This window comes from Neocloeon triangulifer, unplaced genomic scaffold (genome assembly GCF_031216515.1).
Source record: "Neocloeon triangulifer isolate White Clay Creek 2 clone unplaced genomic scaffold, ASM3121651v1 ptg000003l, whole genome shotgun sequence".
Lineage (NCBI taxonomy): Eukaryota > Metazoa > Arthropoda > Insecta > Ephemeroptera > Baetidae > Neocloeon > Neocloeon triangulifer.
The window spans coordinates 6,537,462-6,550,324 of record NW_026775546.1 but is presented as its reverse complement, the minus strand read 5'-3'; the positions used below and the strand labels follow the sequence as shown (position 1 = coordinate 6,550,324).

General features: G+C 35.6%; 1 protein-coding gene across 1 annotated transcript in view; it reads left to right on the top strand.

The window, feature by feature from the left end:
- Nucleotides 1-12,863, top strand: part of LOC132205624 (nascent polypeptide-associated complex subunit alpha, muscle-specific form-like) — a 35,026-nt gene that overhangs the window by 8,338 nt on the left and 13,825 nt on the right. The window contains exon 2 of the mRNA XM_059634816.1: nt 1,009-1,299. Within this exon, the coding sequence (XP_059490799.1) occupies nt 1,251-1,299 (49 nt within the window). The 5' untranslated portion in view covers nt 1,009-1,250. The remainder of the gene's footprint in view (nt 1-1,008; nt 1,300-12,863) is intronic.

Below are 12,863 nucleotides of genomic sequence, written 5' to 3'. Positions count from 1 at the left end.
AGAAATTTCTTGAATTGTATATTAAAAGCCATGAAATTTAATTGATTTCAATATACTTGTTTGCAAAAACATTAGTTGGCATGCAACTACTTCTGTGAAAAATTTAATTCACGCAGCATGGTCTAATTAAACGTGAAATTTTGATGGCTAAAAGCAGCTTTTCAAATGGGTGCTTCTACCAAAACAGACGAGAAATTTAAATTTTCCAATCGGATGACACTCTTTGAACGACTAATTTTGACATTTAAGGCTTCTGTGACACACAAAGTTAGGGGTCTAACTAGACCTTAAATTTTGATTGCCACAAGAAGCTTTTCTAAAAGGTGCTCTTTAGGAAACAGACGAGAAATTTAAATTTTCCAATCGGTTGACACTTCTTTTCTTGTTGGAAGACGAAACAAAAATGATTTGTGGATTTAAAAAATGGTTTGCTTAAAAAATTTTATTCTCAAAATGGAATTAATTCCAATATTCTGTATTAAATATTAAGGAGAAAAATATTGTTTATTTTTTTATTTTTTTTTATATTATTCGCATTTTAATTTTTCAAAATGTAATAATAATCATGCAGAAACGTAACAATAAAGTTGCTCATCTTTACCAAGTAAGCCGGATTTTATTTCATCATAAAATGATCACCTCGAGTGGCAAAAGGTTCCCCAACAACAACTACGCAAGCCTATATATAGAAACTTTTTTATTTTTATTTTTTATTTTCCTCTTATGTAACATATAACTTTATTAATTTTAATTGAGTTGAAAATTTGCAGTAAATTGTCTGTTTTCTTCCGATTTTTTGTTTTTATTGTCAACCGTGACCTGTCTCAAATAATATCCCAGTAACCCTCGGAGGTTCCTCGGATTAAAGTTGTGCGCAGAACATGCGCCGCGCTACATATTTGAATGAATTTTCCATCCGCATGACGCAATCCGTGCACGTTATTGAAGCACACACTCGGCTGCACCTGCAAAGCTGCAAAGACTGAATGTGAATGGTGTGTGTTTTAGGCGAGCTCCGATAATGTCGCTGGCTGAGGAGGCGCGCCGCGGCGGCCGCGAGCGAGAGCGCCAGACCGGCTGCTGAGCGGCTGCGAGACACACAGCGAGTGGTGCGTCCGAAAAATCGAGAAAGGAAACCGACTGAGACGGCGGAGGAAACGAGAGAGCAGGACTCACCAGAGAGCGAACGACCCGCCAAGTTGCTCCCCGAGAAGGACAGCGGCCCTCCGGTCACGCCGCGCCAGCCCGACATGGGCAAGAAGACCAAGAGGAAAACACGATGGCGTTCCCTACCAATCGGTGAGTGACAATTTAATTGCTGATAAACAAATTCAATCAAAAAATTAGCAAATTTATTTAGGCGGGAAAATAAATGTTGACTTCAACGTAAAGCCGGTTAAAAAAGCGCAAAAATTTTATCAATAGGCCTGATGCAACAATCAAAAAATTTGTTTGCATTGCTTTTCAATCAGGAGTTGTGCCAGTTTCGTGGTACCATTTATCTGATCGGCTCACTATAACAATCAAAATTGATTTTATTGTTGCATCATCAAATCAAGTGTTTAAAACGATGGAAGCAATTTTCTTTAAATTATTGGAAAACAATTAGAAATTTCAACTTCCATTATTGCATTGTTGTATAGACTTGATTCGACTAACAATAAGACAAAAAGGAGTTTTTATAATGTTTTTGATTTCAAAAGCTTCCAACTTTTTATTATTTTATTTTTTAACTTTTTTTTATTTTATTTTAAAATGTCTATTTTTTTATTTTCCATATTTTGTGTGTGTGGAAACTGAACTTATCACTTGTAAAATTTTATAAAAATATATTATATAGAGTTAGATTATTATTATTTTTTCTTCTAATTTACGAAATCGCGACACTTCTCTGTCTAGAATTTCTGTCTCGACCTAGCGGAGCACATAGTACTCTATTTTCAAAACTCATTCATAATGAAAAAATAACAATCTAAAAATACTGGTTGCATAAATTTTTCCGGAAGGTCAGTTTGCTTTGCCAAGAGCGCTACTTCTGCTTTAACTCGGTGTTCATTTTCCAGCCTTTCGGCTTCTTTGCCGGTACAACCACGTGCTCCGTCTCGTACTCTCTCGTCGGCAGCTTTAGCGAATCGAAAATGCAAATGCCACGAGGCTATTATTGAGAGAGCGAGCGCCGCGGCGAGCCGATCGCTCAAAACGTGAAATGCTGAGGGACCGCGCTTGAGTGAAATGCATACCGCAAAACAACCCCTCGCGAGACGCAGGGCTATATTTGAGAAGGGGGCTCATTCGATTGCGCGTCTAATTTTAAAGTCAAGACCAGATTGTGAGACACACTGCGGTGCATTTCCAACGGATGATTTCGTTCAATTCTGAAAATGCTCGGCGGCCAATTCAGAATTCCAGACAATCCAGACCCAAATATTTGGCGCGAGTTCAACATTGTTGGAATTATAAGCCCCGATTTGAAATATTCTGCCTTCTTGAAAAGGTTCCTTGCGATTTATGTAATAAAATTAATTGATTTCGGGTGGAAATTTTGACTGAGTTAAAAAAGAGAATACACCATAAATGCATTAAAAATTTCACTAATTTTATTGCTGATTAACTCGGTGAAATAAGTTTTAAATTTTACAAAACTGTTAAAAGTGTTTTAATTAATTTAAAAAAAATATATATCAAGACGGATATCCCGATTTGGTATAAAACTTGCTGTGCCCTAAATTTTTTAATTGTTAACGACTGCCCATTTATTTCGCAGTGAATGTTAATTATATTTATACGTAAAATTTGTCCCATTTGTGTGAAGATTTGCCTACTGCACATTTCTCTAACAGAAATTAATAAATAATGAAATATGTACAAAAGAGTTTGAAAAAGGAAAATTAAAAAAAAATCCAGCAGTTTTCTGTAGGAAAGGTGCATAAAAATATAAAAGTTCAAAAGATGCAGGATGAAATTTTCCGAATAATTAAATTTTCTAGAAAAAATATAAAATTATCGAAAGGGAGCTAGACAAAATTTTGTGCGTCAGCTCTTTGTTATTACTGAATGTAACGACGATTTTATCTAATTGGCCTTTACGAAGGTCGGCAAAGGCGGATTTAATCCTGACGAGCCGAAAAGTGCGTGTAATCCTGTCTGAATATAACGAGTATTAACACCGATTCATCATTTTCGTCATTCTCGCAGGTATTAATTTGAGTGTCATGCAGGCAGCAAACTTACATTCCGGCACACACGGCGGCGATAAAAAATTTGGAAGCTGTTGGTATACAGGCGCGTAATTTACGACCGTCTCTCTGCTCCGCGCCTAATTATTCGTCCCTCCTGGTTAGAGAGAAGATGTGTTTGCTCTGAAAATTTTCGGGGAGGGCTCGACCGCGGCTCTTCCAGATATCTCGGCAGCGGAGAGATAAGGGCGTTTATTTTTTATTAGCAAACATATCTGTATTTTTTGAAGAGTGTGCAGCGCATGTGAACATCACGCGAGACAAAAAATTTAACTCTAGACCGAGAGTTTCAATTTTTTTTCTGGCTTATGGAAACAAATTTAAGCGGTAAAAAGATTATAAACAGTGATAATGCGTACACTGAATGTAATGCCTCTAAGTAGCTTGATTATTTTATCGCAGGTTGTTGATCATGGCCTAATTTTGTTCAATATAAGTTGGGAGTAAAGTTCATTATGATCGTTAATAATCGAAAAAATTATGATCTCCTCTGCACTTTTTTTTTCAATTTTTGAATGTTTTTTAAATGTGTGATTTAATACTCAAATTTCTGTGGTTTATTAGATTCCAGAACATTACGGCTTAGTTCTTTAAATTCTGTTTACGTTAATTTTGTAATTAAATTTGATTAATTTTGAGCTACTGTAAAATGAAAAGGTTATAAAATTTTTAAGTAATTTTCAGTTATTTATTTCTCTTTTTTCTTTTAAGATTTATAAAAATGAATTAATCACAAAATCAGGCCATTATTTTTCAGCTATTCAATTCATAAAATAATGTGAAGGAAACAAGCAGAAACAAGGTTAAAATTTTCATTTGAAAAAAATTACTTTATGATTTTTGCACTTTCATTTTTATGGTTTGGTGTTTGGTCACGAATTTAGTTGCAAATGAAGAAACACTCGTCTATTGTAATAATTAAGTGAAAATTACCATGAGTTTTCTTTTTAGAAACAATCCCGCATTACTACTAGGAATTATGTACAGGAAAAATAGTTTTTTTTTTCATCTACTGGGATTTTTTTTTTTTTAATATTTTTCATTCCAAACTTTGCTTTCGGCGCCTCGTGCAAACCAGCACGCACACCCCGGTCCACTAATTGTAATTAGGAGGCGAAAAATGTCAATTAGCGCTCGTGATGGTACTGAGGTCTTCCATAAAACCGAATAGAGCTCGAGCTAACGAACGACCGACTTCCTTGCTGCTGAGCACGAAAGATGAACAGCCACGAGGGCATAAAATTAAATAGGTGCCGAGACAAAGAGAGCCAATTATATACTTTGCTTTCAGTTCACTAGGAAAGAGGTTGGAAATCGAAATCCATCGCGTATCGAAATAGAAGCGCGACGAAATTTTGTCAGGGGAGGTCTCCTCTGTTTTAGTTTTTTCCTCTCCGCGAGCTTTCGTCTCGCTATAAGCATTGTTCTCAGTCGGTTTATGAGTTATTTACAGCCGTGTTTCTTTAATAACTTTTGCTGCTCGTTAGTGATGCCTGATCGACTGCGTGTCGCGGCACGTGGAGTGGCTTCTTTGAGCTTTGAATCAGCAGATGTAATTTGACAAAACTTGCGGAAATGAGCAGAAAGAAAGAAAGGTTACGTAAGAACTGCTTGTTGCTTCGCAGGATTCTTTCAGTGGCGTGTACCTTTGATCCCCGCGGATTTTATTCGGATCACCGCGAAGATGCCAAATCACGCGGTCTAAATCTCGTGCTGCCAGATAAACACGTTCTTTCGTCGCGGAAATGAGACAAACACGAGCAGCCAAGTTGGCACGAGGTGTGATTTTTTGCACGGCTGAACAAAGGGCCGAAAAGTGCAACTAGAAAATCACACCTGTAAACTGCAAACCAACATTATACAATCCAATGAAATGTTAATAGGATAACGTCTTGAATAAACAGAAAATAATTTTTTGTTTAAATTCAGATTGTAATATTGTTTGTCATAGTTATATCTTATTTGAATCAGTATTATTGAATGTTTTCTGATGCAAAACATTTTTAAGATATTTTTTTGTTTGTTAAAAACAAGATTTTTATTTTACTTTTTTTCATGCTAATATATGGGTTTGGTATTTTATTAATAATTATAATAGAATAATTCGCATCAAAGTTTATTATTTGCAGGAATTTCTCTGTGGAAATTTCACAATAGGGACTGGTTGAATTTATAATTCAAGCAGATTTTTTTAAATTGTTTTTTTTATAAATGAAGTCAGAAAAAAAACTTTGAAGTAAGATATTTTTATTCCTGGGCTTCTCAATTCGATTTTCACCATTTTTAACTTTTTACAAGAAGGGGATTTCCGCACACTGACGCAGTGACCCCCGTAGCCCATGTAACTTGCAAACACGTGCTCGTGAGGGACACAATCCACCTGCTCAAGGGAACTGACTGACAATGAGCATGTGTGCGCCCGGACCCCCAAAGTGCGACACACTTTTCCCCTTTTATGCGTGCCCGCGGCCCTTTGATAACAGGTGAAGGAATCGCATGAAAACGCAACATAACACTAACGTGCGACGGTTGAAAATTATGAAACAAATTCTAGAAAAGTCTGCTGGTTCACAGACTAGAAAAAAAAGTCAAACGAAAAGTAAAAATAATTCATTGAAGCAAAAAAAAAAAATGGGTTTCAAGCAAAGGGTGTAATAATACTATACACCTGATTATATCACATGGCGATGAGTTAATGCCTTTCTATTATATCCTTCTTTTTAATTATCACAAGTCACATGATTAAATTAAATTTCAAATGAGTGGGCATTGATTTTTTAAATTTTAAATCAGACTCAATGGACTGACACTTAAAAAATAAATAAAATTTTAACTAAGATTTTTTTTTACTGTTATAAATAAAAAAATAGCTAAAGTAATATAAAATAAATGTAGTTTTAGTAAAAACATGTCATTAAAAAAAACATAAGAAATGTTTTAAATGTTCTTTTATTATTTGAAATATTGCAAGAATTAATAATAATAATTACATGGAAAGCATATTATTATTGAAAAATAAAATTAAACTTAGGACGGCAAGAAAAAATAAAACAATTAATTTGGTTCAAAAATTTTAGTCCCCTCTCCGACTAAACAAACTTTTCTCCTGCAATGGGCGCGAAGTGTCCGAACCGCGATTTGCCCCTGTCGGCGTGCAGAGGCATTAATTGGCGACGCAAACACACTTCTAGTGACGACGTCGGTCGACCGACCGAAAACCGTAGCATTTTTTTCGTCTACTGTTCGCACGCCGCCTGCACGTTTCATTAACGTGCGTCCGCGAAAACCGGCGCCGGCCTCAAAAGCAACGTGGTCGCGCGCCGTGTTTGCCAGGCGCGTTTGCCCTTTCAATTTGAGCCGATTTTCGGCGCTCGAACGGCCGCGAGACGGCGCACGACGAAAAAAATTATTTCACTTTGCCTGAGGAGGCACTCGCTTTTTTCTCGGAAAGTTTTGTTTGCGCGTGGCGTTAGGGCAAAGAGTGTCAAACGAATTTACTCTGACAGCAGTGGAAAGTAACGAGCCAGATTATTTTGGCTGCCGACATTTTTGACAAAGTGCGTTATGAATTGCTTTTGCCAATGTAGTTCAGAATAAAATTTTATGAATTTATAGACGAAACGTGCTCTTATTTTGGCCAAACTGAAAATAATTTTTAGAAAAACGATTTAAAAAAGTAAAGTTAATTGATTGAAGTGGATTGAAGTAACAAAGAGCAGCATATTTTTAATTTAATGTTAATTTTTTTAATTCTCTCTCAAGAAAAATAAATACTCATATAAATTTCAGCAAAAATTTTTATCTGTGGAGATAAGACGTAACCTGACAAGAATTATGCATTACTTAAATTTACATAGTAATCAGCCAGACGAAAAAAATTGTTTGCTCGAGTAACTCTCACTTGCTCCGAATTAGTAAATCAAACATTATGCAGCGAGGTTTAGTAATCAGCACAGAAAAATTAGCCTGGATTATTTTTATCTGAAATGTTAACCGCTTAAAAAAATCCAATTATCAAAATTATTTGGAAAATAAAAATTTTTACTTACGAAATAAACAATTCCAAAAATGAATTTGACAAAAATGTTATTATTATTGTTGTTTATTTGTCCACATTGTTACAAAGACATTGTTTATGTTTAATTTTTGAAAAAAAAAAAAATTATTTAAGTAAAAAGGATTGTTGGACAAAATGTTTTCATAGGAAATATTTTCTCTGCAGCTTGTAAAATATTTTTCATATCAAAGTTTCAAGCCCCAAATTATTCAAATATTTCATTTTGTTAGTAAATATGTGAAATTAAACGTCTTAATTTTTTTAATATAGAAATCAAATCTCCAAATCAGATCTATTTCCTAAGTCATGGATAAATCTTTTTTAAGCCACCTGCTCCTAGAAATGGCCTAAACCTATTTTTTGAACAAATTAATATTTTATTAAAAGTTGTCACATTATTAGCGCGCCCATATTTATTTACAAACCAGCATTTCTTTGTGTCAAGAGCAATACCCGAATTTTTTTCAATGTTTACCCCAATCTGACTGAGGCTTGGAAATCTCTTATGAGCTTAGAGATAATCTACGTTGAATAGCCTCCGAGCAAACACGGCGGTGCCCTTTTTCCATTTAACTTTTTACGATTTTTGATCACCCAACGCACTCCAACCGCTCACAATTTTTATCAGCACATAGTTTCTTCCGGTGCTCATTAAATTTAACAAAATAACGTAGACTATTCACGCTGGGAGCTCTTTTCAAACATACGCGCGCACTTAAAATATGCAGATAAGAATGATTTATTTTTGTTTATTTGCCTGTTTGCGCTACCTAAGTCTTTATTATTTCGTCGCGCTCCTGCATAATCGCCTTATGAGAAAAGCGGAGAGGAATTTTTCATTACGAGAAGGAAGCGTTAAAAACCATCGTTTCAGCGCATTTGTCTCGCGCCAAGTGGCACTAAAGTGGAATTAGACGTGGCAAGCAATAATTAAAGAGCGGAAAATGCTTCATTTATGGTTAAAATAGAGAAAAAGATTGAAGACTTTTTCAAAAATATTTTTTCTTCAGCTTGGAAAAACTGAAGTAACTGCAGAGAAGCTATTTTTAAAATACGTTTTTAAATCTGATGGTTAAATATTTTTTAGACTCGAGTTTTGTCGACCACGTGACATATATTATATAAATTATTTTAAAATGCATTCAGTAATGGAGACTTTTGATTTACGAGTTTCGAGGGTTGATCTTTCGACGTGTTTGTTATGAAGTTTTTTTAATACATCACTCACTCATAGTGCAGACCGGTTGAGCAAGAAAGGGCGTACACCGGTGGTTCTAGTCGGTGTGACAGTGAGAGAGACACGCGATCTTTTCAGCCGTACGACGTGTGTAAACTCTGTGAAAAGAGCAGAAAAGATGAGCGCAGAATGCACGTTTATACCACAGCACTTTTTGTCTTTCGCAGTGAGCACTATTTATTTATAAACCGCCTTGAAAAATACTCTCTCGTCACCCAACTGGTTTTTGTCAAGGCTTCAGAAGGTGAAATTTTCATTGTTGACTAGTAGAAAAAAATTATCTTTTTATTCGTAGGACGTAAAAATATTTTGAATTTCGGAAATAAATATTTTAAACTTTAATTTCTTTAGATTTTAAATAAAAAAATTATAAAATTTACTATCAATCAAACTTATTATATTTTTCAATTTTAATTATCTAACTATTTAGTTTCAGCTTGCTTAGCAAAAATTTGCATCTTGTTCTTTTTTTTTTATCAAGGAACACATTGTTTGCTTTTTTCACTCGCAAATCTCTCAGGCGCGACACTTAACAAAACAAGCGTGTCTTACTGAAAAAAAAAACAACTTCTCAATCCACGCGATTTTTTCCTCGTTTTCATTCAACTCTTACAACTTTGGCACGTGCTCTGAAATTTTTTCAACTCACCACTACAAATTAAAGTCTTTCTTGATTTTTAATTGATTGCTTGTGTGAAACAAAAGTCTGCCTATTTCTCGATGCTCTCCATACGCCACTTTTCGGTGCTGCTCAAATGAGCGGCGCAAGGGGTGATTATTTCTGGCCGCCGATCTTGCCAACAAACACACACGCGGGACGTCGCTGCGCCTATATACCTTTGCGCCGTATAATGTAAGCAACAATGCAGCCTATTTTTAACGGGGGGATGCGAAGAGAGAAAGAGAGGGGCCTCCGAAAGCTTCTCAAAAGTGAGAGAGAGAGAGAAAGATGAGCAAGCCTCATTATTTTTTGCTGCTGGCTCCACATCGCACTCACGGCTCACCACACACAAGAGCTTTATGGCTTGTAAAGAGGCAAACCTCAGAGACGCTCGCTCTTTAAAATCCGTTTGATTTCGAGACAAAGGATTTAAAAATTAAAATAGCGCTTGAAAATTGTAAATTACAGCATAACAATGCAAACAGAAAAAAATTAAAAAAGTCAAATTAATACTTCAATTTTTAGCACAAAACTTTGGTTTACAGTTAAAAGAAAAATAAATTATGATGAAACTGGTGACGGCAGTCAATTATTTTTTTCGCAGTATTCAGAGAAAATCTAAGAAATAATTTATTTTTATATCTTAAAATAATAATAATTAAAAAAATTTATAAAATAAATGTAATCAAATAATGATTATTTTCAAAATCTCTAATTAAAATTTTTATATATCTTTACTTTTGAAACCATTCACATTATTACATATAATTAAGCGGCTATGACTCTTTATACGTTATATTTTTTAAATTAGATAATAGAATCAAAATTAAATCATTCAAGCGATTTATTTTATGTCTCTAAACTTACTTTAGAATGGTCGAGCATGTAAACAAAAACAGCGTGTGCGTAGAGTAAGTAAAATGTCATTCTTACTTAACCTCTTCCAACATGAGGTTAACTTACCTCAGCTACTTTTTCTAGAACTTCACGAGTGACAAGGGGTCTGCCAATTACGTGCCCGATCAAACGATTCAACGACGGATTTGCGGCGGGCATGAGCCAAAAGCGAGTGACACACGAATCCGGGCGCTGCGGTTCTATTAAAAGCTATAGGTGTCAATCGAAAGGGGTCCATTTGAATTTAAAACACAATGGATTTTAGAAGGGTATTATTAAGAGATTGTGTTACTTTTCTAAACAGAATTACACAGCGCAGGACTGCAAATCAGTGGAGCTGAAAAACGGAGTGACACTTTTATGGGGATTTCATTGAATTTTACGCCAAGTTCCGCCCCATCACGTTTCGGACAATTAAAAACGGGGGTGATTTGTTTTTTTTGTTCCCCGACGGATGAGACACATCCACCTTGTCAAAAAATCAAACTCATGTGACTCCTACATACGCAAAAGAAAAAATCTCTTAGCTCGCGCTTCTCTAAAATTGAACACGGGTAAAATTAGCGGACACAGTGAGGGCATCACGTGCTGTTTTTTATCCGACGGGGCACGCCAGAGAATGTTCTTTCACGCATGCCAGGGGAAAGGATAAAAAACCTACCATACTATTGTCGGAAAAAAGAAGCATCTTCATTGTGGCCGCCTCTGGCACGATTTGGTGTTTCATTCAATTTGATTCGTTTATTTCTTACAACAAAATAAAAAAACAAAACACACAATATAAGTTACTGGGAATTGTCAGCTGGTTCTTTTAAGCAATTTCAACTCATAATTTGAGAGCAAAGGTGTTGGAAATTTAATATTCTATGTCAAATTATAAATGAAAAGAAAAATTTGTATTTTAAAATATGAAAAAGCCCAGTTGATGCAAAAATTATTGAAACACACCGGGAACAACATTTTTAAACTGATCTTTTCAAGTCAGGTAATTGATATAATTTATTCATACGTTTTATTATATATGTTTTATTAATGATTTAAAAAACGAATTATTGTTTACTGGCTTAGTTTTTTATTATATATTTTTCTTTATAATATATAAGCACTTTTATCGTTTTCAATTTAAAAGAGCATTAAAATGAGATAAAATTCCTTTTGAAAAATTGTCTCTGACCCGCATTTGCGCATGGAGCAATTCTTTCTCGACGCTTCCAGAAGGGTAATTTGCGGTCCTTTGTTCCGAGTGTGCGTGACGTCACCTGCAATTGGGCTGGGTTCGTTGACGTACGTGCACACAGGGAAGTATTGACCGCCGAGAGAGCAGCGAGGGCTGCAAGCCAAACCATCCCCTTGAATTTTCGCCCAGTCCCTGCCGGCACATCTAACAGCTCCGAGCACATTAGCGAGATTGTTTTGTCTGCAGAGCTAATCCGTTTAATTCCTGCTTGATTGGATTACTGAAAAAAAAACGGAGCTCTTTTATTAATCAAAATTAAATTACTCTCCCAACTCACTCTGAGTAGGATTTTTTTTAATTGCATTGAAAGAATTTGATTTCAAATAATATTTTGTTTGGATAAAAAAATAATATCAACGCGGTTATTTAAGTCTGAAAACTTCCACACTTGTTTGCTTTCATTAATTAAGACACCGGACGGGAAATGAAATGAATCATCACTCTCGACATCGCTCTCTTCTCTCGGACAACGTGGAGTGAAAAATTAAGAAGTCACAAAGGTTCAGTGTCTCCAACGATGACATACGGATTCTCTTAATTAGCCGGCAGCTTTTCTTTTCGTCCCTGCCGCGGCGGATCTCGTTTCGAAATTATCACAGAGCTCAAAGGGCGGCGCTATTTTATTTGTTCTTTTCTCTTTACGACTTTTTAAAATTCCAGCCCGAGACCGCACGCGCTGAGCTATATAGAGTTTGGAAGAATGTTTGCTTATTTTCAGCTCCCATAAAACTTTATTGAACGCATTGAGGTGCGGTTGTATGCATAGAAGTGAGCAGCGTAGTCGTTTTATGAGCACGGTGGTGCCAAAAATGGGCGCTATATTCCTTTTATTGAGAGCTAGACAAAAATGACCCAACTTTGTAAATCCAACAGATCTGAACGTAATTATAAGATAAGATTAATTTTGCCAAAATTTACGATCCGAATTAACCTTTGTGAGAGAAAATTCTCATAAAAATTGTGAAACAATTTGTTCATTTTTATTAAGGGCTACTTTTGAAGAAGGATTTTTTCTGCCCATGGCAGATAATCGAATAATATAATTTTATATTATTTTAAAATCATTTCAAGTTTAATAATTCCTTCCATCTTCTTGACTCTTTTTGACACGCCAAAATTATATTTTTGCTCTATTGACGTTTCTCAAAAGATAACCAACCCAATTCAAAAGATGATCTGATATAATTCCCAATTCCCTTCAATGCGGATTCGATTTCTCGCTCGGTCTGTCAAGTGACGTACGGGCTCAATATTTCGTCCTTTTTGCGCAACCAGCATACGAACGCCTCAATTTTTTCTCCAACTCCCAGGCCACAAGAAAGAGGGAGGAAAAGGTGCCCTCTTTCCTTTCCGCACATATCTCACGCGCCAAATAACTTCGAAGCAGCCCCTAACAAACGCATCGTTCGTCCCCCTATAATGTTTTTTCCTCCGCAAATCGATCAAGAGTCGCACAACAACGGTAGAAAAAGCTTTTAAAGAGGCACTTTGCCAGTCGTTCTAAATTTATTAGAAAAATTTTAAGACAAAGCTCACCC